At 44.2% G+C, this 26122-nt stretch overlaps 1 protein-coding gene and 1 pseudogene across 3 annotated transcripts in view; both read right to left on the bottom strand.

The window, feature by feature from the left end:
* Positions 1–493: 493 nt before the first annotated feature.
* On the bottom strand, positions 494–3311 carry LOC114689516 (annotated as a pseudogene).
* A 14331-nt stretch (positions 3312–17642) lies between these two features.
* Positions 17643–26122, bottom strand: part of Spata18 (spermatogenesis associated 18) — a 32374-nt gene continuing 23894 nt past the window's right edge. For 2 of the 3 annotated variants that reach the window (XM_028864216.2, XM_037209100.1), the window contains 5 exons: positions 24199–24374; positions 22475–22598; positions 20868–20951; positions 18091–18136; positions 17643–17795 (listed from right to left, as the gene is read on the bottom strand). In XM_028864216.2, the coding sequence (XP_028720049.1) occupies positions 17788–17795; positions 18091–18136; positions 20868–20951; positions 22475–22598; positions 24199–24374 (438 nt within the window). In that variant the 3' untranslated portion in view covers positions 17643–17787. Of the gene's footprint in view, positions 17796–18090; positions 18137–20867; positions 20952–22424; positions 22599–24198; positions 24375–26122 lie in introns of those variants that run through there. The other variant, XR_005092341.1, reaches the window with a different exon arrangement.

Genomic DNA, 26122 nt, shown 5'->3' with positions numbered 1-26122 from the left:
CTAAGTCTGAAGTTTGGTTAGAAGTTTATACCCACGTGAACAAAATGTGTGGGTCTACTGTTCGGGCCCGTCTTTAATACTTCACATAGCAAAAGTGAGAAAACTTTGAATGTTTTCCCAAACCAAAGAATATTCCATTTAGACTCCCAATATCAGGATGGCACAAATTGTATAGATCCAGCTCTTGAACAGAGGTACCCAATCGCAAAGGCTACACTGATTAAAAAGATACAAGTACTGTATCAAGTTCTCTATCAATATTTGTTTAGAACAGCTCCTTCACTAAAAAAAAGCCAGTCTGGTTAAATTGAACAGAACCAACCAATTCTGACTAGCCATTCCATAAAAACAAGTTAATACATGATATTAGAAAAGTGAAGAGAAGGAGTATTCACTGGTATAGCACTCTCCACTTTGATCATACAAGCAGGGCTTGAAATATTGATTTCATTTGCCAATTTTGTTTGTCCTAATTACATTATATGTACTGCTGCTAGTCTCCTCCATAAATGTCATTCTTCTTGTGCATCATTTCTTCAAAGTCAAGCTCAGATCCTGTCATTCTCTTATAGATATTTTTAATGTCATCACAGGTTGTCTCAAAGAGAGTGGTAGCATCATAGGTACGGGAAATAAAGATCTGGCTCTCTGTTCCCAAACCTTTCGGTACAAAGAGGTCACTGATGCTGACAAATTTCTGTTCAGTTGGTTCCCAGAGTTCCAAAGCTGGTCTGCTTTCTTTCTCCGGTCCCTTGGTCTCCACAGCTGTACTTACAATGTACACAATGTATTTGCCCTGTGCTGCCACGTGGTGTGGCATGTGTGGCAAAGGAGGTCATGCAAACACAGACATCTGACTTGCGGTTGACTTGGTTCTGTGGAATGATGATCCGGCAGGAATTGGCATCATTGGTGGTCTTGATAGTTTGGCTAAGGATCCAGATCACTCTGATTACCTGGCCCACTTTTTCAGCCCCATCTTTGACACAGCTGGGGTCACAGACGAGCTGCTTATGGCGAACAATCTCTCCTTCAGATTTCACACCAACCACTTTCCCATTCTGCACAATGATTTCTTCAGTTGGTTTATTCAACATGTAGGCACCTCCACATACAGCACTTAAACCTGGCAAGTCCTTGTGGCAATTCTCCAAGGCCATAGAGCAGATAAAGGTACAGAGCAGATAAAGGTACGGGCTTTTACCCTATCTTGCCAATGACTCGCTGTAGAGTTTAGTTTTATTAACGGTATCATAACACGGCTGATCTGAGTCGCCATCTGTTCTGTGCAGTGCAAGAGAATGGTCAGTGAAGTCTATAACATCTTGGCCCAAATCAAACTTCTTATACACATCTCTTATTGAGGTCTTCTTAGGGTCAATGCCCTCAAAAGTTCTAGTATCTTTTTCATCAAAGTTGGCAACATAAACTAGGAACTTCCTGAGGTGGCGGTTTTTAAACAGTCCCATTAAGCTAGATGCCAGAGCTTCTGCTTCGGTGGAAGGAACCCTGTAGATTCCCTCCCCTCTTATAGACAAACCTCAGAAACATGACTTATGCATCCCAGATGATGGGCACACAAACTCATGATGCCCATCCCGTACTCACTTGGGTACGATCCTGAAGAAGAATTAGGGAATGAAGAGATTTAAAATACTATGAAAGTATCCTCTCAGCCGCTGGATCAAACACAAGTTTAAACCATGGATGTAAACTGAATTACAGTCAGTCCACTCGCCAAAGTGACAGGATTGAGAAGCTCTGTAAACATGTTATCAGTTCTGTCAGTAGAGATGTTTTCTTTATTCATCTGGTTAGAGAGAGGCCACTGTGGGTTTGTCAGACTGAATTCTAATAACCCAAAGTCTACACGCCCTACTTATTTCTGTAACAATTCTCCTGGGTATCTCACATAAAGTGCATCTGGTTGACCTTTCTAACCCCATTGTACAAACAGTAAATGAAGGGGCCTGAGTCATAGGAAGTGACAGGTCAAGAAGGAAGGGTTTGGTGTCTCCAGCCTGTTCCCTGGGTACCGAACAAGAGAATGGCGCACGTCTGTTTCCACCAAGGACTGCAAAGCCAGCTGGTGGCAGGCAATGGGTGCTGCTCTCTAGACACACTGCCTCCCCTCACTCCTCCCAAGAGTCAGTGTGGACTGAGGTGACCACCATGCCCAGCCCATCTGCCTCTGCTCTTGGCTTCCCCCAAGCGTCCTTGAAGCCCCGCTGAAGCTCCAGGCCCAATTTCTCATTTCATGCCATGCCAAGGACACCTAATTGGCAGTTTTTTTCCATCCCGCAAAGCTTCCCTCTGGCTGCGGTGATGGGAATCAACTAAACTCTTGAAAAGACACATACTGACCTGACCTGTAACAATGTCCATGGCTCTTTCTTACTATTTACTGGAAAACCAAATTCGAACCCTCACTGAAGCCAAATGATCCAGACCCAGGCATGTCATTATTCAAAAGGGCATTTGTCGTTTCCTAAACTGGTACAAGCCAAGTTCAGGTTCACAGGAAGCCCCCGAGATCAGACAGTGTTTCCAAGGTTCTAAGACACGAGCAATGTTCCCTTTAAGGTGGACTGGAAATCTAGACTGAAGATGGTGCTTTCTAAACCCGCTCCTCTTGGCCTGTGGGCCCCAGCTGCTCCAGATTCATTAGGGTGACTTCTCGAAGCCTTTAGATCTTATTTCACATCAGGCTAAGCCTGGTCCTGATTAAAGTTGCGGTGAGAGCCAGATGGCAATCAGAGACGGGGAGGCTGGATAAGGCCCTGCAGGTTCATGCTGAAGAAAGAGTCCATGAGCTGCCTGGGAGTTCTCCAAGTTGGGCTCCACATAAAACCCGAGCTTGTGCCCTGCCTATATTCATATAGTCAAGTTAATTGAATTTTCAATTATTAAAAGTGCGAGCAGCCAAGCAAAGGATTTACCAGAGTATTAAACTATGACTGGTTTTCAGACTCTGCTGTCATCTGTGTTAATAGGAAAATGGGGGAGTGGGCCTGTGGAGATTTCTACTCCGCTAAGTTTTTACATCAGCAGACTGGAAGGGATCGTGTCATTTGCTCTTGACATCCACTAGACTAGGCAAAATTCTTGTGCTCGGAAATACTGACGTTTGACGTCAAAGCGGACTGGGCTGAGAGGAATGGAGACTTACTTCTGCCGTCAGCACCTCGGGCCAGAGCAGCTCGGAAATCACACCAGTGTCTCGGCTCATGTGAGGTGGGGATTCTGCAGAACAGTCTCATCACTACCTGAAGTAGTGCATGGATCTTTAGTCCCAGTGCTTGTGAGTCCATCACGACAAAAACAGGAGTCGAGATTCCTTATCTCCCAGTTCCTAGCTTTTCTTCCTGTCTTAGAACCATGCAAAGTATTTCAAAGTAGGGCGGTGACATACAGCAAGATGCTCCCGGTATGTTTTACTGAGGCGGATGTTTGCTTTTTTTAAATAGATTTAATTTTTTACGTGTGTGTATATACATGTGCCTGTGTTTATGCACCTATGCATGGAGCTGCGTATACAGGTCAAAGGGGAGTGTTAGATTCCAGAGGAGCTGAAATCACAGGCAGTTCTGAGTCCCACAATGTGAGTGCTGGGAACCGAACTCCAATCCTCTACACGTGCGGCAAGTATTCTTAACTGCAAAGCATCCCTCCAGCCCCCATCTGTTGTCCTGTTAATCGACATAATGATTATCCAATTTCATGAGTGCAGTCTGATGTTTTAATGCACATATATTGTATAATGATCAAGTCAAATAAGTAAAACACCTCACTTCAAATAGTTATCATCCCCTTGTGGTAAAACATTCCAAATACTCCCTTGGGGCTGTTTTAAGGCTACTCAGGCTTCCAAGTGTCTGCTCTCTTTCCCATTAAAAAACAAACATATTACTAAGTCTTTATGCACAATTCTTATTACTTTTCAAAAAATGTTTTCAATGCATCTTGTAGGAAAACCAATCTGCCCTCTTAACACTCTACTTGCTCCTCTGTTACTAAGACAAGGACCAAGCCAAGGTTAAAGTCCTGAGGTTCCTAGAATGCCCATGTGGTCAGGAACTTCTGGCCAGAAAACACAGAGACTCAGAGACACTGGGGACAGAGGGCTGAGGCCAGGTGGAGTGTCACAGGAAAGTGAGGTGCTCAAGATGCTCCTTGGCAATAAAGAACTGGTAACTTCCACAGCTGTTTCTCTAATGTTCTGTGGTTTGTGTTCTCAGAGCATCTATTTAGTACCTGCTCTGTATGGTTAAATTTAATTCTTACAAACATGATCCTCATGGTAGGGGGCATAGCATCAGGCAGGCAAGCATGGTGCCATAGCTGGGAGCTTGCATCCTGACCCACAGGATGAGAGAGAAAACTAACTGGGAATGGAATGGGCTTTTTAAACCTCAAGGCTTACAAGGCCACACCTCCTAATCCTGCCCAAATAGTTCCACCAGTTGGAGACCAAGTATTGAAATATATGAGCCTATGGGGGCCATTCTCGTTCACACCACCACAGTAAGTCTCTGGGAAGTTATTCAATGTCCCCTAGTTAACAAGGAGCCATGAGCAGAGCAAGGGTTTCTAGGTATCTGCCTTAAATCCAAGATCTGAGAAGGAGTCTACAGATCAAATCACCTGATCCTTGTACCCAAAGGATAAAGAGTTGGTTCTTGTTCAGTGATGGAGCTATATGTGGCTTCAGGAGACAGTGATGAGACTATGAGGCCAGAGAAAGTAGACAGATTGATCACCACCTCAGAGGCAGAGGCCAGTGTTCATGCCTCTGGTTCTACCAGTATCTTCCACTTTGCTCCAGGTACATGGTTTAGATATGGTTGGAGTGTGTCCCCCAAAGATCCATGTGGTGGAGGTTTGGTCTGAAGCATAGTAGTATTGAGGTGGTAGAACTTCTAATAGGGAGACCCAGTGGAAAACATTTGCTCATGGCAGATGCACCATCGTGAATGGCAATGTTTTCCCGCAGGAGTGGAGCAGGTCTTGTGGGATTGAGAGTATTTCCCATGAGACTGTGTCTTAGATTTTCTGTTGCTGTGAATAGACATCGTGATCATGGCTACTCTTATAAGGAAAACATTTCCTTACAGGTTCAGAGGTTTAGTCCATTATCATCATGGAAGGGAAGGATGGGGGCATGCAGTCAAACATGGTGCTGGAGAGGCAGCTGAGAGTTCTACATCCAGCAAGAAGAGAGAGTGACCCTGGGCCTGGCTTGAGCTTCTGAAACCTCAAAGCCCACACCCCAGTGACACACTTCCTCCAACAAGACCTCACCTACAAGGCCGTGCCTCCTAATAGTGCTACTCTCTATGAGCCTATGGGGGCCATTTCCATTCAAACCACCACACTCCCGACCTCTGTCTAGGGTTGCCTGAGACTGAAATGCCCCTAAATCTGATACCCTGGATTTGTCATCTTCTTGAAGGGATCATGGCACCCCCACATTTGAAGCCTTTGACCTGAGGGTTTACAGCCGGCATCCACTCCTCTCAGAAGCTACTCTGAGAGGCATGGGTAGCTTTGAGAATCACGGCTGACCAGACTCTGAACCCTCCCTTTTTGACACAGCTTCTCTATCGGGATGCTCCACACAATCAAGGTAAAACCACCCAGAGGAGTCTCCAGCTTGTGTCACGCCAGAGTCTGAGGTGGGCAGTGTGTTTTTGTGCTTTCCAAGAATGGATCAAATCCCATCCTCCTTGGGCTGGTGCTGGAAAATGCTGGTCTAAGTCCTGAAGGAGCCATCCCTGGGAACAGGCAATATCTTCATCTCAGCACACCCTACTCGCCCGAGTTACTTGGAACCCCATGTTCCCCGGGGAGCCCAGGCGGTCTGCTGTTCTTAAAGCCCTGAAAGAGGGGAAGTGATGAAGTCATGCCCAGCTGTCTCCTCTCAACAAAGCTCAGAGAATGTTCTGTTTAACATCACACTGCCCCTGTTCCTCTGTGTTTGCTGTGCCCCCCTCAGGGTTCTGGGACTTCAGAGCTCAAAGGTCTTTAGTCAGGCAGAGCCCTGGGACTGGGGCTGAGACTGCAGGGAGGACTGTGAGACACTGGGGACATCATGGAGCAGGCCCCCAGTGTCTGCTGATTTGTGACTACATGTGCACCTTTCAGAGGAACAAATGAATCCACGCTACACCAAGGCAGTTGTCTGAAGTTTCTGACAATACAAAGCAGGCCTCTCGCCTGTGGGAAATCTTGGAGAAAGGTCACAGAGGGTGTGAGGAGAGCTCAAGTGGACAGCTTGCCAGAAAGGACTCAGCCACCAGACTGCTTTCATGCCCTACTCCCATGCATGTTATTTTACATGCTTTGGAAGAAAAAGACAACTAAGGTGCGGCCTCATCCACACCCACTGACAAGTCAGGCACATGTCTTTTATCTGAGCGCTCGGGAGGCAGAGGCAGGTGGATCTCTGTGAGTTTGAGGCCAGCCTACTCTACATAGTGAGTTTCAGGTCAGCCAGGGCCATTTAGACTCTATTTGAAAGAAGAAAGGAAGGAAGGAAAGAAGGGAGGGAGAGAGGGAAGAAGGAAGGAAAGAAAAAGAGAAGGGGAAGAAAGGTAAAAGAAAAGAAAAAAATTGTTTCATATAAGTCAGTCTGGGTTTGTTTTTCTGTCTAAAAGCTTAAGGAAATACAACAAAATTCTGATTTTTTTCCCCAAAGCTACTTGTATACTTTTTGAAAACAACAGTTAGTGGACTTGCTTTGTCTGAGTGGCAACTACCCTTGGTCACTTAGTCTGACCAGGCAGCTCAAGATTGGTCCTAGTCTTTATTCTAATTTGTTTTTTAATGTATGGGTGTTTTCTCTGCATGTATGTAAGTATACCAACTGGATGCCTGGTTCCATAGAAGCCAGCGGAAATCATCTGATCCCCTGGAACTGGAGTTTCAGGCTGTTTTAAGACACCATGTGGATGCTGAGAATGGAACCCAGACTCTCTGCAAGAGCAGCCAGTGCTCCTAACTGCCGAGCCATCTCTCCAGTCTCTCTTTTTTCTAACATTAAAAATCAAAACAGGCCTGCTGCTGGTCCAGGAGTTGGCATCATCTGTGGATCCTGTTAGTGGTCCACCAGTTGGCACTGTGAGCAGATCCTGCTGGTGGTCCAGAGGTTGGCATCATCTGTGGATCCTGCTGCTGGTCCAGCAATTGGCATCATCTGTGGATCCTGTTAGTGGTCCAGCAATTGGCATCATGCATGGATTCTGCTGGTGGTCCAGTGGCTGGCATCGTGCATGGATTCATACACATTTCAGAACTCAGCTGAAGAGTGTACAGGAGAGCTGCAGTCAGCAGACCTCAGTTATCTGTCAGTATGTCTTTCCAACACAAGATGTCCTTTTTCAATACGAATGGCGATGATGTTTTACTCAAATAAGACAGCCTACGACTGCTGAATTCCTTCATAGTTTTATCAGTGCTCCCTTGAAAGGCCGAGCATGCTATTTTTAGAACAGCCAATGATGGCATCTGTATGTCAGACTGACAGTTCTGCTCAATGGTCAGGGCGGGACCTCCAACACCCCCAGGAATAAAGTGGAAGAGGACTGGTGGAATCCATGCTCACAGCCGAGTCACCAGATACGGAACCTGGGAGAGTCACTGTTTCTCACGCACGCCACTCTTCGATTTTGAGACAATAGAGATAAGTTCCTGATAACATGTTATTTCATCTGGGATGAGAAAGTCATTTCTTGGGTTTGATTCTGTTTCCAACAGGACTTAATGAGCAGACACAAATCACTCTGGGACTCCCCCAGACAAGCCGAGCTGGTTTGCAGGCAACTCGGTACATTCCCATCCTCCCTTAAGATGTTGACAGCTCTTTATAGATTTCTTCCATTGTTTCTTAACTGCATTAAAATAGTATTACTGAGTTATTGGCATCTAAAGCAACTACTTAAATTACCTCACTTGAATTCAAATGCTGGTCTGTTACTTTTTTCCTAAAAAAGTATTCCCCTTCTCCCCACTCCCCCAAAAGAAGGAAGAAGAAAGAAAGAAAGAAAGGAAGGAAGAAAGAAAGAAAGAAAGAAAGAACGAGGGAGGGAGAAAGAGAGAGAGAAAGGAAGGAAGGAAGGAAGGAAGGAAGGAAGGAAGGAAGGAAGGAAGGAAGGAAGGAAGGAAGGAGGAAGCCCAGTTTAAGGAATTAGGCTTAAGAGGAGGTGGGTGGGGTGGGAGCAGGGTTCTCTTTAGATAAGGCTTTCCTAGAACCTAGAAGACGTCATTTAAACCAGTCCTGAAGCCTCCTCCTCCTCTCTCCCAGGTTCACTGCAGGCCTTGGTGTTGTGCAATCCGAGGGGGCACTGTTCTCAGAGAGGTGTGGCCCAATCACGACACTACAACTCTCTCTCTTTGGCTGTAGATTGTCTTAATAAGAAACTTGATTCCCGGTGTGAATCAGCTGTGTCCCTAACCACACAGCTTGGTTAGGGCAGCCCTAAGCAGCGTGGTGAGGGCAAATTGCTTTGCAGGGATTTGTTTTGGTTTTATTTTTTGGTTTCAGTTTTGGGTTTTTCTTTTCTTTTTTTTTTCAGTTGCAGTAAGACGATTTTGTTTATATTTTTATTAATACTTTGAAATTTTATACAAGCAAACAACATATTTTGATTACATTTACCCCAACTCCTTCCCCCAACTCCTCCCAGATCTAGTCTCCATTTGCTCCCCACTCCATCCCAAGTGTGTGTCTTTTTTTAAAAAAACAATCTATGGAGTCCGGTTTTGGACTGCTCATACATCATAGACTCACGGGTGTGGGGCTATCCACTAGAGTGCAATCAATCTCCAGGAGCCACACCCCTAAAGAAAACTGTTTCCCTCCCCTAGAAGCTGTCAACTATCAATAGCTCTTCGGGGATTGGGTCTCATGAGCGCTCCCCTCCCCTATCCATGCTAGATGTTGGCTGGCTTGATCTTGTGAGGATGCTTTTGCAGGAAACTACAGCTGCTGTAAGCCGAGCTTTACACCTGACAGAAACTTCATGTCTAGAATACACAAAGAACTAAAATACACGAAACATTAAGAAAACAACCCACTTACAATAAAGGCCATGGAACTGATCAGAGGCCATCAGAAGAACAAAGAGATATGTTCGTACATGTTTGCCATCCTTAAACGTCAGGGGAATGCAGATGAAAACCTCGGTCAGAATGGCTAAGATTAACAAAAGACAAGTGTTGTGGAGGCTGGGGGGAGGTGTGTGTGTGTGTGTGTGTGTGTGTGTGTGTGTGTGTGTGTATAGCACTTCTTCACTCTTGGTGGGAGTGCAAACTGGTATAGCCACTATGGAAATCAGAGTGACAGTTCCTCAGAAAACCAGAAGTAGGTTTTCTCCCACAGCTCCACCAGTGGCATATCCCCGAAGGACTCCACATCCTTCTACAAAGAGGCATACTCATCCATGTTCACGTCCACTCTATTCACAGTAGGCATACTCATCCATGTTCACGTCCACTCTATTCACAGTAGCTGTGACATGGAAACAGACTAGCTGTCCATCAACTGATGAGCGGATAATGAAACCATCCCTATACACAGCAGGATTTTACTCAGCTACAAAGAAAAATGAAATTTGTAGGTAAATGAATGGAACCAGGCAACTGAGTGGGTAACCTGGATCCAGAAAGACAAATGTCACCCATTCTCACTCATACAGGAAGGCAAGAAAAAAAAACATTAAAGTCAGCCAGGTGGTGGTGGCGTACACCTTTAATCCCAACACTTGGGAGGCAGAGCCAGGCGGATCTTTGTGAGGCCAGCCTGGTCTACAGAGTGAGTTCCAGGAAAGGCGCAAAGCTACACAGAGAAACCCTGTCTCGAAAAACTAAAAAAAAAACCAAACCACTAAAGTCAAGTGACTGCGTGTGTGTACTTGTCTATGTGTATATGTGTCCCATGTATGTGCAGGTGCCTTTGGAGGGCAGAAGAGGGCATCATTGGGTCCTCTGGAGCTGCTGTTGAGACAATTGGGAGTCGTGATGTAGCTACTGGGAATGCAACCCAGGTCTTACAACAGTAAGAGCAAAAAGGATGTCCCAGACATACCATTGCACTGCATCTCAGAACCCAGGTTGACACAATGATGGTGTTAGACTGAAATTTTAAACCACCAAAAAAAAAAAAAAAAAAAAGTGACCCCCACCCTTGCCCATCAAGCTTAAGAATTTGGTTCTTGAGCCTCAAGGCGATCAAATGCATAAATCTGTTATCAGGTGTTATGGCATAGTTGTTTACTAAATTAATTTTCTGACACTATGGTTTTATATTGACCATTCACTATCAGTATAAGATATTGTCCAAATTTATAGTAAACAGTTAAACCAGTAATGAAGTTGTAAATATTATCTAAGGGCTTTCTATTTCTTTCTCAGATGTGCGCCTCTTATTTCCTAAGCAACATTGCCATCTAGTGGCTTCTCTCATGTTTTTCCCAGGGAAATTCTGGGTCACCAGCCTGGAGTTTCTCTAGGAAATCTAGCCCTTTGAATTTCTTCCAATTTTGGCCTCAGCTAGTTAGGGAGGGGGACATCATGGCCGTGAACTATTACATCTTTGGTTTCCAAACTTCAGTGTCATTTTGTATTACATGATCACCATCGACTCTTCAGTGGAGAAAGGTTGAATTTCAACCAAGAAACATTAAAAAGAACTGTCATTTCTTATAGAATTATTAACCCAGCCAAATCTCTCAAATGTTGTCTCACTCAAAGTAGGATTACATATGGCTCTTCCCTTAGACTCTACATTTCACCACTGAGATGCATTAGGTAGTGGGAAATTAAATTGGGCTTTGAGAAAAAGAGGGGAAATGCTTCATTGTTCGTTAGAGAATGGGCTGAGTTCATTTCTGACAGCTTGGAGATCACCGATATTTTTCGAAGTAAAAGGCCAAACTTTTCTATTGGGTGTCTGAGGGAATTCCAGTCAAGGAAGGCCACCTGTGAGGTCTGGTGTTCAAATGTCACTTTCCCTTATCTAGGCAAACAGAGTAATCACAAGCCTCGGTCACCCAGGTAACTTCTAGCTTTGGCATGTGACCATGACTATCAGACGCACCCATGGGGACTCATAATCCTAGTTATGACTCCAACTTTCAATTACACACACTGAACACAGACTTCTACAATGTAAGAGAATGAATATATATATATCAACAACAACAACAACAAAATTGCACAGGCACTAAAACCAAGAAAATGTTGACCTTCTTTCTCATTCTCCTCTTTTATCGGCCATCTAAATGTATAGCTTATAATTTGCCATGTGTTTTAGGTATACATGCAGATAAAGATTAAATATATTCAATTTTCAGTGGCTTACATATTTCCGGGTTAAGACAAATAGTTGAACACACTCAGAGGTTACTAGGTTAGCACAGCATTTTCCGTTTAGAAAGTTCTATGCAATACATTGGGTCTATGCCATTCTGTTTGTGGGGTTACTAACACATGGTCTTAGGCCAATATTTTCAGACCTGCCTGTTTATGTGTGCTGGCTAGTTTTATTTCAAATTAACACAAGCTAGAGTCATCTGAAAGGAGGGAACCTCAATTGAGAAAACATCGCCATAAGATCCAGCTGTAAGGCATTTTCTCAATTAGGGATCAATGGGGGAGGGCCCAGCCCATGGTGGGTGGTGCTATCCCTGGGTTGGTGGTTCTGGGTTCTATAAGAAAGCAGGCCATGGCAGCAAGCCAGTAAGCAGCACCCCTCCATGGCCTCTGCATCAGCTCCTGCTTCCAGGTTCCTGCCCTGTTTGAGTTCCTGTCCTGACTTCCTTCAGTGATGAACAGTGATGTGGAAATGTAAGCCAGATAAACCCTTTTCTTCCCAAGTTGCTTTGGTCACAGTGTTTCATCGCAACAATGATCACCTAAGACCTGCTAATACAGATACCCCACAGACTCTTAGTAAGCTTGGTGGGAAAACCAAGAATGCATCTCTGATGTGCATAACAGGTATTTTTGTCAAAAATTTGAGAAATACTAGCTAATATATTCATTGAACTCAATGAGCTAAGAATAACTATAGTTCAGATTTATTGTACATATAACTCACTTTTTAAATTTGTTCTTAATACCCTAAATATTTAAAGTTGGAAATTATTTGAAAGTTCAGTAAAATTAATGCATTATATGAATCAGGACATACATGAATCTTTATGTGAAATGCCATTTGCTGTCTTCAATTCACTCGTACTTACTCTAAGGGTTAGGTACTGACATTTAGGGGGAAATGGATTTGTATCAAAGAGATAAGAACAATTGAAACCCAGGGAAAGGGAGAATTTGGAGCGAACCAGAGAGAAATTAGAAATGAAAATGTACAGGCAGGGAATTTAAAGGAAAACATACATGCTGGGTAAACTCTGGCATCAGCATTGGAAGTAGAGGGAATTTTATTTTATAATACAACGTTTATAATAGTTAATTATATACTATATTATAGAATATCATATATTATGTAACATATATATTATATATACACATATATAGTAGAAAGCAAAATAAGCATGTATAAAGAACACAAATTAGAGATTGTAGATTCGGGTCTTTTATTCAATGACTGGTTGTATTAGTACATCTTTCATTACCGTAATAAAATACTAGAGGCAGATGACTTTATTTTCTAAAAAGGCTTTATTGTGACTCAAGGTCCTGGAGGTACAAGGTCTAAGGGACACATGGAGGGATGGCCTTCTTGCTAACAGAGTCCACAGATGGCACAGAGCACCAGGCAGCAGAAAATAGTACGTGTGTGTATGTATGTCTCCCCTGCAGCCAACAAGACTGAATCACGCCCCCACTTAATGACTCTATCGTCTAATACTAAACACCTCCCCAAAGTCCCACTTCTAAGCCTCATAGAATTAAGATTTCACCCCCACAATGCCTCACGGTGGGAGCTAAATTTCAATGTGCACAACTTTGCACTGCCACTTGTCAGCAGAGCGCTCACTGCTCAGTGACTAGGCCAGTGTGTCTAGTAGATGACATCCCTCTGATAGGTCATTCACTTGTAAAAGTTAATACAATGGTTTTCAATAGTCAGCAGCATCTTTAACTCTAAAAACGAAAAAAAAAAATACATCTAAAGACAAGCATGTCCTGGAACGGGGTTTCTAAATTGCCACCCTGTAAGAGCTCCATTAAAAGCTCTCTCCAACCACTGGAAGTCTTGGAATAGCCTGTAACACCCCAGCAAAAGCTTCTCAAATGATACCAAAGGAACCCTGACCCATCCTACCACACACTCGTGACCCACAGGGCTGGGCCAATGCTATTTGATGGCGGGGCTCTGGACCTTGTTCCCTGAACTAAAGAGACAGAAGTATCGTTAGAAATAGAATGCCCTGGAGCCCCAGTGTCCCAACATAAGAAGTGAGTTGCTGACCTGATTTACAGTGTGACACCCGGGGTCTTCTAGCCATTGCCCAATTACTAAGTAGCTTTTCCAGTACATTTTACAGCGTATTTTAGTACGTCATTTCATTACAATTCTAAAATCACTAAAACCCAATTTGTAATTAAATCTGCAATACACACACTTGGCACTCTCCTCTGTCACCCACCCCGTAGAAGGACAAGTAGATGCCCAGTTTTGATGGCTAATTGTTGGTGACACTCTGGAAAGTGTGTTCATGCTGACCTCTGCTGGGCTGTTTTTCAAGTGTGAAACTGTCCGGTTACATCTCATTTGCAACGAGAAAGCTATTCGTACCATATTCTCAAGGCCTCTGCTCCTTCCAGCATTAAGGCTAACATGCCATTCTAAATTCCACTTATCCATATGGTTCCTGGGCTCACAGTTCCATAGTCTAGTGCAGTTTATAAATTCTAGTTTAAAGTTCCAGAACATCGTTTTGGGGTTTTGTTTTGTTTTTTGTTTGTTTGTTTGACTTTTCGAGACAGGGTTTCTCTGTGTAGTTTTGCGCCTTTCCTGGAACTCACTTGGTAGCCCAGGCTGGCCTCGAACTCACAAAGATCCACCTGCCTCTGCCTCCCAAGTCCTGGGATTAAAGGCGTGCACCACCACTGCCCGGCCCCGGAACATCTTACCCTTAGTTATATGACTGGAATTTTTCAAAGCAATACCACTAAGAAATCTCCCACCAACTCCAGCCTTACAGGATGATGCTGGCTGCACTATGCCCACTACAAGACGTATGGTGTGCCTAAAGAAGCAAATCAGAGTGATCATGCCCTGTAGCTTAAAGATACAATGGGTGAGGCAAACAGCTGCACTGGCAGGGGGGGGGGGGTGCACGACACATTCAAAGCTATGTCCTCTGAACTGATTCTGCATCTCACACGAGCTTAACAATGCCAGGAGTACAGATTCTAAAGTTGAGGTCTATTCTCCAGTGTATTTTACCACACTATTCTACCCTTCCTTTTCCTAAAACCCCTTCTGCCCCCCACCTTGTGTGTGTGTGTGTGTGTGTGTGTGTGTGTGTGTGCGCGCGCGCGCGCGCGCAAGCACATGTTGAATGTGGAGGCTAGAAATCCATGTCAAGGGTCTTCCTCAATTTGCTTCCATCTTCTTTTTGAGATAATTCTCCCCCACCCCACCCCCCGACCTGGGCTCACCTGTTTCTCTAGACTGGTGGACCAGGAGCTCCAGCAGCGGACCTATCTCTAGCTCAGTCTTTGGATCCTTGGTGCTAGATCCAAACTCGGATTTTTATATTTGCACAACAGGCACTGTGCTGACTGGGGCGTTCTCCCCAGCCGCCCCACAGCTTTGTTCTATGTAAAGATACTTGCCTGATAATAGTTTTGAATCCGTCATGGGATTCATGTAGCATTTTCTTCGCTATATTTACTGTACCTTTCTCTCTGTGTGTTTTTCTTTTTGTTGGTTGAGACAAGGCTATCCTATGTGGCTCAGGCTGCCTTAGAACTCACTAAATAGCACTAACTGGCCTTAAACTCTTGGCAATCCTCCTGCCTTGGTCTCCCAAGTGCTGAGGTTACAGTTGTGTACTACAGGCCCAGCTTTCAGCGGCTCTAAGTTCTTATGTATTCACATCTGTTCTTTATGACCAGAAAATCACAAAGGAATACAGCTAAATGGGACATTAAACTCCATAAAGCCAGCCCTTCTCCACATATATATCCTCAGCACTATAGGACAAATCACATATGTGTGTGTGTGTGTGTGTGTGTGTGTGTGTGTGTGTGTAAATGTATAATTTCCCCTTCAAAAAAAGTAAAGAACCAGCACTGTGAACCAACAGAAGAAAACGAGACAGAGTCTCACTCTAAAGCAAAAGACATTGAAACAAGATTGTAGAGTGCAGTGAACAAGAAAGTTCCTTATAGACAAAGCCACAGACGCACCTAGCTATTGTGAGGAGCCATCGAAATCATGTAAGGGAAAACAGCTAAGGGGGGTCCGCAGGAGCATCCTGAACAGGCGAGAGGAGCTGTGATTGAGACAAAACAGATCCAGCCGTTTGGCTCCCCCCATGGGCTGCAGCTATGTCCGGGTCAAGCCAGGGTAGGCTATGGTCAGTCTTTACTTGATGAATGTGTAACCGTGGTTCACGATCATGGATTAGTGAAGGTGGTGGGGAGCACCCTCATGGAACCTGAGAATCTGGAAGGAGGACATGTCAGAGTACAGCACTCGACTATGGCTTTATTAGATGCTGAGCAATAACACAGAAACCCACATTGACCCAGAGTGCGAAACAAGAGCTTTCCAGCCACCCACACCCAGAGGCCATGAGGACAGGCTAGCCTCCTCCGGGATCGTGGACACCTTCCAAAAGATGCTCTTCACTATTTGGCTTTCTCTGCGCGAGTAGAGCTCAAATTAGAAACTTGAGAAAAGGAAAGTGCCTCAATAGGATTGAGAGCAAATAACTGGACTGTTTTTTCCAAATTATATGATACATGGGGTTTTAGGGGGAAAAGAAAAAAAAAAGATACAGAGACATCCTCAATACTTAGTAAGATCTTAAGAAAGGCCTTTTGCCATGAACTGTGGATGGGTGGCTGTGGAGCCCCCATGGGTCTGGACTAGGCCCTCTGGATATGGAAGACGGTTGTTTGGTTCAAACTGTTTGGGAGGCACCCAGGCAGGGGGATTGGAATCTGTCCCTGGTGCATGGGCAGGCTTCTGGAATCCCGTACCTGTGGTGTGACACCTTGCGCAGCCTTGGTGCAGTGGGAAGGGGCTTGGACCTGCCTAGTCTCAGTGTGCTGGGCTCTGCTGACTCCCCATGGGAGACCTCGATTTGGGGGATGTGCGGATGCGGGGTGGATTGGGAAAGAGGGTTGGGGGATGGGAGGAGGGAGGAGAGGGGATCTGTGGATAGCATGTGGAGTGAGTAGAAAATTTCTTAATAAAGAAAAATAAAAAAAATATTATTTTGATGGTTAGTTAAAAAAAAGGTTGGTTGGAAATTTTAATGTTCATTTAACAAAATAGAAAGGCCTTTTGTCACACAGCACAAGCGACTATTGCAGTTTTATCACACAATTGGTCGTTCAGGAATGCTGTCGCTGTCTAAGTTAGATAAGCCTGGCTTTTAGCTGAAATGTAATTTTCTGAGAGGCCCGCCATCTCAGAAAGTCACGCCCAACGGTGGCAAGGTGCCTCCCATTGCTGATGTTCAGTCATAGCCTGTGACGTCACAGGCAGACGCCAGGAAAATTCGGCACAGCTGGAGGAGTAAGTGTGGGGGTAGTCAGCTCTACGTTTAACACATGCATTAAAACTCTGAAACGGCCCTAGCTGTGAGACAAACGGCAGATGATGAACACGGATCTCAAGCTGATGTCTAACCACAGCCCTGCTCTCTAGGAAGCCCTCTCACGTGGCCCGATTCTGGGGCATCTTTTATTACTCAACATTAACCTATCCGTAATAAGGTGCCAATGTATGAGCTGTTTAGTTCATTAGCTGATTAAGCTTGATTGTTAATCAATTGTTAGTTGATTAAATTTGTTGATTGATTGTATATCTTGCAAGAAAACATGTAAAGGGGGGAATGTGGGGGCGTTAGTTCTGGTACCTGTATACAAAAAGAGAAAGAAAGAAAAAGAAGGGGAGGGAGGGAGGGAGGAAGGAAGGGAGGGAGGAGGGAGGGAAGAAAATGGGAAACAGAAAACCCAGTAGCTTTGACATTCAGCCAAAGTGCAAAGAGAGAAGCAAGCTAACTGTTCTATCCCTTTAAATTAATGTCTTCTTATGGTCTACAGTTTCCCTGACGTGAGTGGTGCTGGGATGAACTTCCCAGCCTGGGGCTACAGATGCTTTGGAAACCCTGAAAGGGGATCAGAACCCTGAACCCACGGTTTCAGGGCTAAAAGCTGACGCTAACAATGAGAGCATGCATGACTCTGCAAAGAAAAGCATTTGTCCTCCTTTGGGGACTCAGCTGGATAATGGTTTCTACTTTCGCTCCTAGGGTTGCTCTGAAAGAGCCCAGTTCTTTGGGAGGGAAGTCCATTCCTTTGTAATGGACTTCGTTCACATGAATGTGATCCTATATGCCTACGTCATTGTCTTTATGAAACTGGTGGAATTTGTGCCTACAAAATAAAAGGAGCGGCTATGTTACCCAGAGTCACAAAGGCACTGAGCCAAAGCATTAAACTCTCTGTGCGGAGTGATACACAGAATTGCCTTTTCATTTCATGTTAAGTGAGGTCGGAGGCAGACAAGTCAGGTGGGCGGAGGCGCTGAAGAAGCTGGCTGTTCCAATGGACTGTGGCAAACAAACGTGGCTGGTGGTTTTAGTATCCTAGGGAGAAAAACAAACAGCCTGTTACTATGGCCGCGTTCTTGCACATTCTTCAGAGGTGTCTAAATACAAAGAAAGGGCCGTAGCAGTTCAATCTCTCCATGGAGGCTGCTTTTCTGTAAACCATGAGACCAGCTCAGGCACCATCAATGAGAGGGCCCAGAAATGAAATAAACAGTATGAACTGGAGAAGAAAAATATTCCCCAAGTATAATCATTTTGCTCCAAAATGTGGCATAAGATGGAGGATGTCTAAAGAGTAGAAAGCTTGCTCCATTTTGACTGCTCCACTTACTTGGCAATGTACATCTTATTGGAGAAGGACTCCGACTCCGAGACATCTGAAAACAGAAAAGAGTGTGGTGAATTGAACAATATGCAGCGCTCAGAGAATGAATCACTTGGACATAAGTAATTCCTAAAACTAGCCAGGGGGCTGGAGAGCTGGCTCAGCAGTTAAGAGCACTGGCTGCTCTTCCAGAGGACCCAGGTTCAATTCCCAGCACCCACATGGTGGCTAACGACCATCTACGGTGGGCTCTGATGCCCTCTTCTGTCATGTAGGCTTACAAGCAGATAGAGTACCATGTGCATAAAATAAATAAATAAATCTTTAAAAAAAGAGAGAGAGAGTAGCAAATTGCTCTTTAAAAAAAAAGAAAGAAAAGAAAAAAGAACAGGTTTCTAAGAGACAACAACAAAACATAACAAAATAAAACATAGTAAGATAAAACAAAAACTAGCCAGTTAGTTGCTCTGAGACACCACATCACATGAGTCTGCCTAGCTTTTTAAGTAAATGCACATCTAATTTGGTTTAAATCATAGTGGTGGTTGGAAGTTGGGTTCAATGGTTTAGGAGAAGAGAAAACATCTTAACATAATTAGTAAGAGCTAAAATTATGACAGATTCAATGGCTTAATGGGAGAGAAGTTCTTTAAATATAATAACTAATAAGAGCTAAAATTATGACATTAGCTCCAAGACTCTGTATAAAAGTTCTCATGAGTCCAAACCCTGCCCTTATACTAAGGAAGGTCTGAGCATCCATAAAAGAAGGATTTTCAAATCTTACCATTACCTTCCCTAAGAAGAAACTACCATACTGTGCCTTCATGTCTGATACCAGCTACAAGCCTGTTTCCTGTTGGGAACTCTCAAACAGGTTAGGTAACTAGATACTGTCCAAGGTGGAATCTGTTCTGTGGGAAGCATGGCCCTAGTTAAGCCTAAAAGACAGCCCAACCAAAGTGTTTACATTTCATCTTGGAGGTGCTATCTTTGTTGAAGGGAGACAGAGATGGGCAGAGAAGGGAAGCTGGCTCCGTTTCATCTTTGAGAATGTATTTTATGTCTTCATCTACACTTGAATCTATGTTGCTCTCCCTGAGCATAGAATGATAAAGAGAAATGGGTTCAAACACGTCTCAGGACTCAGTGTGGGGGACACTCCCCTTGGATAAAAACTTCTACTGAGAATCCACAGTCCAAATCTCCAGGGCTGGAGAACCATCTTCTAATACTAGTCTCAACTACTCTCCCCTCAGATACACCGTTTCCTCTTGGGATAGGGAGACATCCCATTATGATGCTCCCAAGGTTCCCTTTTTATTCATCAGGTCACTAAACACATGGTCCTCTTTTTTACCTACCTGTACACATTTATTTATTAATGTAATTCAGTTTTATAAAATCCTCAAGAGCAAAAGGACTGTGTCCATTGTTGGTCTTTTCTACTTCCCTAGCATTTCTTATGTGGTTTTCTTCCTCTGTGACATCTGACCATTCTGAAAAACCAATCAAGTCCCAGCTTCCATGCTGTTTCCTCACCACCTCTAGGTGTTTACATTACAGACTACATCATACCACATCACCCTTGGACCTCTGAACTTGATCTGCATCGTGATCATCCAGCTAAGTTGTTCAAAGTACACTGATCTTCCTCTAGGGTGGCCCATTCGCGGAGAAGACTGCATCTCGTTATTTTTGCGTCCCTCCCATCTGGCCTTTGAGTTCTGTTTGAGAAGGAGCCTATTGGAGGAATAGTGGATGCTTGCTAAACTCAGAGATGATGGTGGGTCTGAGTAATTACAGAGCTGTTCTGCAGAAGAAGCTCCACCACCACATTGCCAGAGACAGGTGGGAGATGTGAGGTATTCCGACCTGCAGTCCTTCACTGCTCTGTCCTTGAGAATAAGGTCAAACACACATAGGAAGACTCTCCAGCTGAAGGAATGGTAGATCTGTAGCCTGTCTTTCTTGGTCCAGCCCCACATTCAACAGATGTTGACTAAGCGTTATTTGATGAGTAAGTGGACAGGGATGAGTCATTTGTGATGTAAATAGTGAGAGTTTTCAGAAATATTTTTTAAAGATTTATTTATTTATTACAAATACAGAAGAGGGTGCCAGATCTCATTACAGATGCTTGTGAGCCACCATGTGGGTGCTGGGAATTGAACTCAGGACCTCTGGAAGAGCAGCCAGTGCTCCTAACCTCTGAGCCACCTCTCCAGCCCTCAGAAATATTTTATGTTACTTCTTAATTTAAATAGATTAGTAATCTTTCCAAGGATTAATATACAAAGAAACTAATTTTATCTTTTCTACTGATTTTGGTGACAAAGTAATACTTTCACTGCCCTTTAGAGAGTACTTCAGTCTAGACTCTTTAAGTAATCCCTCCAAACTCATGTATTAATTTCTGGAAAAAAAACAAAAAACAGGGACCTGTGTTCAGCTCTGTGACTCAAATGTCCCATGTCCAACTGTCTGTTCCCTAACAGCCTCTTCAAGGTTGCAAAGGATACAGCTTTTAAAGAGGTAAAGTCTTTCATTCCTTGAAAGACCTCAACAGGAAAACTGAAAAGACAAGCACTTCCATCTCTTTCTAGGACACTAAGTTTCTTAGCCATCATGGTATAAAAAACAAAACAACACAAAACAAAGACACACAGGGTTTGTCTCAGAGCAACAGCTTTTCTTACTATCTACAGATTGGCCAACACCCCTGTCACAGCAAAGTATCAACGCAGAAGGTTTTCTGTATGAGTGACTAGACGGGAACGTACCGTGCTTAATCCAATGCGGTTACGGGGACAGACGGGACTTAAACTCCTGCTGCGGCAGCGTGTTATAGGTCGCACAGAACTCCACTAAGAGGAGAAAGAGAGACAGAGAAGGAGTCATGAGTTTGTTAGGGCAGACGCGGCTTACCACAGGCTCGGCTGACAGGACAGCTCTTGCCCTTGTCACCAGTGTGAGCAACACTCCTATTATTTCCTACCACACAGTATGTGGCAGGAACTTCTCCAGTAAAACCCCATTATAACAAACTTGAGGGTGCTCCCGTTCTGGTGCTCGGAGAAGTGTTTTCATGAGTAAACTGCTAGTCCTCACGTTTGGCTTTGGGATTCACGGCTGGCTGGTTGTTCACTTTAAGTATCTACCATGTAAATGCAGCACCGAGGTCATATAGACCACAGAAAAAAAGAAATCTCACTGAACACAATAAAAGGCCTCTGCAGGGCCAGCTACTAAGTCCATATGAAGAAAATTATACACCAAATTCATGGTAGATGTGCTGTTTTAATTGTGTGTCCATAAAAGGGGCAAATGTAAGTGTGCTTGTGAGAGAGGGGATCAATAGACAATAACTCTTGGACATGATCATAAAGGTTGTGACCGAGTCACCTCTCTCCTTCCAAACTACACTCCATTAGTAAAAATTTCCTAACAGGAAGTTGTAAGGGCAAGAATACTGTGTTATGAAAATGTTCACTGGAGAGCTCATGTGTTGTCAGGGGGACAAAAGCCAATTTTGATAAGCTCAGTTTTTGAAACACAAAACACTTTTATGGAGGTAGTTTTCACTACAATGGGATTTGAACTTGTAAAACAAACACCAATATTCTAAGGTTTTGTTTGTTTGTTTAATAAACTTCTCTATTCCCCTACTATGAGTAGCCTCAAAGCACCTCCCCTCTCACCTAGTTTAGAAAACAGGGACCAAAACCCCCACCTCGGCTCTGCACCAAGGGGCTCCCTTCAGAATTCACCTGGTTCTGTCTAGGAAAGGATGAGGTAAATAATACATCATGGTATATGCATATCCAAAGTCCCTGTGACCATGAATCCCAGCACACAAACTACACACACACACACACACACACACACACACACACACACACACACACACACACTAAGGACTCCATTTGGAAAGCTATTCAACTTTTTAAGATAGTCAAACCATCTATAACCAAGAGCTATATAGGAAACATCCTTCCAAAGCCAAATGGCTTCTTTCTCCCCACCTTCTCTGCCCCATTTTACTCCATCCTTCCCTTCCCTATACATCATACCAAGGAAAGAAAAACAGGATACATGCATAATTTCCCCAAATGGAGAAATGTCAAAATATCTCTAAGATGGAAGAAATAAATAAATCACGGCTAACTCCATCTTTAGACAGAAGAGCAGCAATGAATTCATTGCCGGGGAATTGCAAAGAATTGTGGGACATTCCAAACAACAGACAGCTGTTTTTCCTTCTCCTTCGTATGAAATCTTATCAAACAACTCTATCAACTTCTTTTATAGAATCTTTGGGTTTATAAATGTTCTCGAACTTGTGAATCAAACACTGGGGATGAATTGTCACTATGCAAGGCCACCGTACAAAAGCCCCTCTCTTGGTGACAGCTTCTCCCTTCATAATGACACAGTCATTCTCCATGAGAGCAGGCCACACGTGATAAAAGACCAAGGGAGCAGTGAAATCCGAGTCATAGCTGCGGCGGTACCTGTGGAGATGCACAAGAGAACAGAGTAAGAAACTGTTTTTCCATGGTGGCGGTCACCCCCAGAGCTTTGTGCAGGCTAAGCATGCACTCTACGACTGGGGTATGGCCACCAGCTGGAAGTTCAGCGTTCTGTAGCATAACCAGAGGAAACCCAACTGAAAAGTTCATTTTTGACTAGGCTTGGGTCTAAACAGGTCTCGGATCCTCATTCCGTGGTTAAGGAGATGGACACATGCTCTTCGAACAGAAACCAGGAACAACCGGCCTCTGGCACAGACTTGCTAAGAACACATCACGTCAACAAACTTCATCCCACCTCTAGTCTCCTCAGAATTATAAGAGCTGCAAGTCTAGAAAATGCTAGAAGCATAGACCGAGTCCTCTGAGATTTTCTACAATTTCTATTTCTCACGCAAATCTAGGCAAATGTTTACATAGCTAGATTGGAATGGGTCTCAGTGACCACATCCAAAGAAGATACTCAGCAGATAAATGAGTATCTGAATTAAGATGTTGGTGACTCCCAATTTGTGTGTGTGTGTGTGTGTGTGTGTGTGTGTGTGTGTGTGTGTGTGGGTGTGGGTGTGTGTGTGTATTTTGTGGCATGGATGTCTTGGCTACTTATCCTGAACTACAGCTAAAACAAAGAAGCAGAGTTCTTACTCCTGACCACTCACTCCATGCCTGGCATCATCCAAAATGCTGCATCTGAGTTATCACAGCTAGCCTTCTACAGTCCTGAGGAAGAAGCATTACTACCCCCCACCCCTTGAAAGAGAAGAAAATTGAAGGACAGAAAAAATAAAGGACCATACCCAAGATCACATAGTGAATGGATTCAAATCTAAGTAGCTTGAAGCCAGGGCTGGCCTTCTTAACTACTAGTTTGAGCCCTGTTCAGGTGATCTCCAGCTATGGCTAAGATCTTGTCAAATCTCAATGAATGTTTCAGGCTATTTCAACTTCTTCTGATTTATTAGTGGAATATTCACCGTGTGAAATTGGGTAGAATCTAATACTTCTAAACAGGAGTCCAGCACGTCAGCGTGCATGGAGTGTGCCTGGTGTTTGTGAGCTGCAGCCTCCCAAGCCCCACGCTGGAACCACTGCAGCAAACAAACAGCACACTCTGTGGTACAGATGTGTGCATCCCTAAGAAATGCCTGGACTGCTTCTGAGGTTGGTGGTGCACACACCACACTTGGAGAGACCTGGCCTAAATCACGCAGTAAGAACCAGTGTCTCTGAGCATCAACCTTTGGCCTCCACAGGGAGCGTCCCTCTGCACACATGTGCACACATGTGCATACCCCACACACAATAAAAATAACAAAAAGTAATCTTTAAAAACTGTGTTTGTATTCACAGAATACATTTTTTTTAACTACCAATGTTCCAACCAGGCTCTAGGCAACTCTTTAGGTCTCCCCAAAGCTAATATGGTCAGTGAAGAATGAGCCCAAGAGGGGGTTCGGAGTACAGAGAAACTCATGGCATGGGAGTGGCTACTGATTTCTCTGCCCAGGGTTCTCTCCCCTTCATCTTCCTGGGGAGCAGAGACAGTGAGCATCTTTCAGCGCCTGCTCCCTATGTCTCTTACTTGCAATCATTAAAGACTTCTCCATCGGCCCCAAACGCGATATCAAGTGGTGGGTCTAAGGACTGCATTGCAAAGGCAATGCAGCATATCTCCTGGATGAAGTCGTGGAGGAGGCAGAAGTCAACTTCAGGAGGGAAGGAGATCTTGGGGTTGACGTTCATGGCGCGGATCACATCCTGAAAAGCAAAAGATGGCATCAATGGGCTGCCAACTTGTGACAAGAAGCTCCGACCTCCAGAGGATTCCCGACACCAATTATGACTGATGGGAGATGGGGAAGAGCATGTGAACTAAAATAAGTTAATCCAGGAAAGGGGGTAGGTGTGGTACGAGGAGAAGGATGCTGCCACTTACTGGTAGGGAAAGACGAGAGAAGACAGCAGAAAGAAGCTGAAAGCAAGAAAAATCCCTCTTAAAAACTAAAGGAAGGGGCTGGAGAGATGGCTGAGAGGTTAAGAGCACTGACTGTTCTTCCAGAGGTCCTGAGTTCATTTCCCAGCACCCACATGGTGGCTCACAACCATCTGTAATGAGATCTGGCACACTCTCCTGTCTACATAATAAAAAAAATAAATCTTTAAAAAAAAACACTAAAGGAAGAGGCTCATGGTATTTATAAGTTCATGGGTGTGGGGGAATACATGTTCATATGGGTGTGTGCACATATGAATGCAGGTACATGTGGAGTCCACAGGTCAATGATGGATGTCTTCCTCTATTGCTTGCTCTCAATCTTATTTTTTGAGACAGAGTCTCTCTCAAACTTGGAGCACATTGATTTAGGTGGGCTGTCAGGCCAGTCAATGAGTCCCAGAGATCTGCCAGCCCCTGATCCCTCATGCTGGGGTTACAGACGTGTGCCACCTCACCCAGATTGTATATGTGTGCCTGGGATCTGAACTCAGGTCTTCATGCTTCCACGGCAGGCATTTTACCAAATGAGCCATCTTCCCTCCTGATTTTTTTTTTCTGTGAGTGAATGTAGGAGAGGCCAGCCAAAGTAGGTTGCTTTTATTAAGTGTTTACTATGCACCAAGTCTTGTGCTAGACAAATGGCCCACCTCCTTTCATTGACCCCTCCCAGTAACTCTGTGGGATAATGATCTCCGAAGCTCCCTTTCAGAGACTGGAAAAAAAACAGAGTCCTGGGAGTTTAAATGAATGTGGAAAGCAACACAGTAGTCACGTGGCAATGTCAAGGTCAAACCCGCACTCATTTTCCAGAGTCCTTGCTCTTAAGAACTAAAATACTGGGGCTGGAGAGACGACTCAGAGGTTAAGAGCACTGACTGTTCTTCCAGAGGTCCTGAGTTCAATTCCCAGCAACCACATGGTGGCTCACAACCATCTGTAATGAGATCCAGTGCCCTCTTCTGGCATGCAGGCATACATGCTGTATACATAATAAATAAATCTTAAAAAAAAAAAAAAAAAAGAACTAAAATACTTCAACTCCCAATCTCAAAGACCCCTTTAAAATCACCCCTAAAGGATGTGATTATAAAGCTCAGAACTTTTCCCCATGTCTGAGTAAGAAACTAAGGAGATGGCTAGAACATAAAGCATCCACCACAAGCATAAAAACCTGCCTTCAAATCCCAGCACCCACATAAATTCAGGGTCTGTCTTAGCACTAAAGAGGCAGAGACCAGAGGTTCCCTGGGCAACCTGGCTGGCTAAATCACCCAACTTGGCAAACTTAGTAATTAGAGAGTGATCAATTAGAGAGGCATATCCAGTGTCAGTTTCTGGCCTCCACAAATGTGCACACACACACACACACACACACACACCACTCCTGCATGCAAAAAAGAAAAGCTGCCAGTAAGGACCGGTTCTGTAAGGCAAACTGAATATTGTTCTTCTCTTCCCCCACATAGACATAACACCAAACAATACAGACGGATTCCTAAGTTATCGGTCT

The sequence above is a fragment of the Peromyscus leucopus genome, chromosome 10 (genome assembly GCF_004664715.2).
Source record: "Peromyscus leucopus breed LL Stock chromosome 10, UCI_PerLeu_2.1, whole genome shotgun sequence".
Lineage (NCBI taxonomy): Eukaryota > Metazoa > Chordata > Mammalia > Rodentia > Cricetidae > Peromyscus > Peromyscus leucopus.
This window is presented reverse-complemented; position numbering and strand designations above follow the sequence as displayed.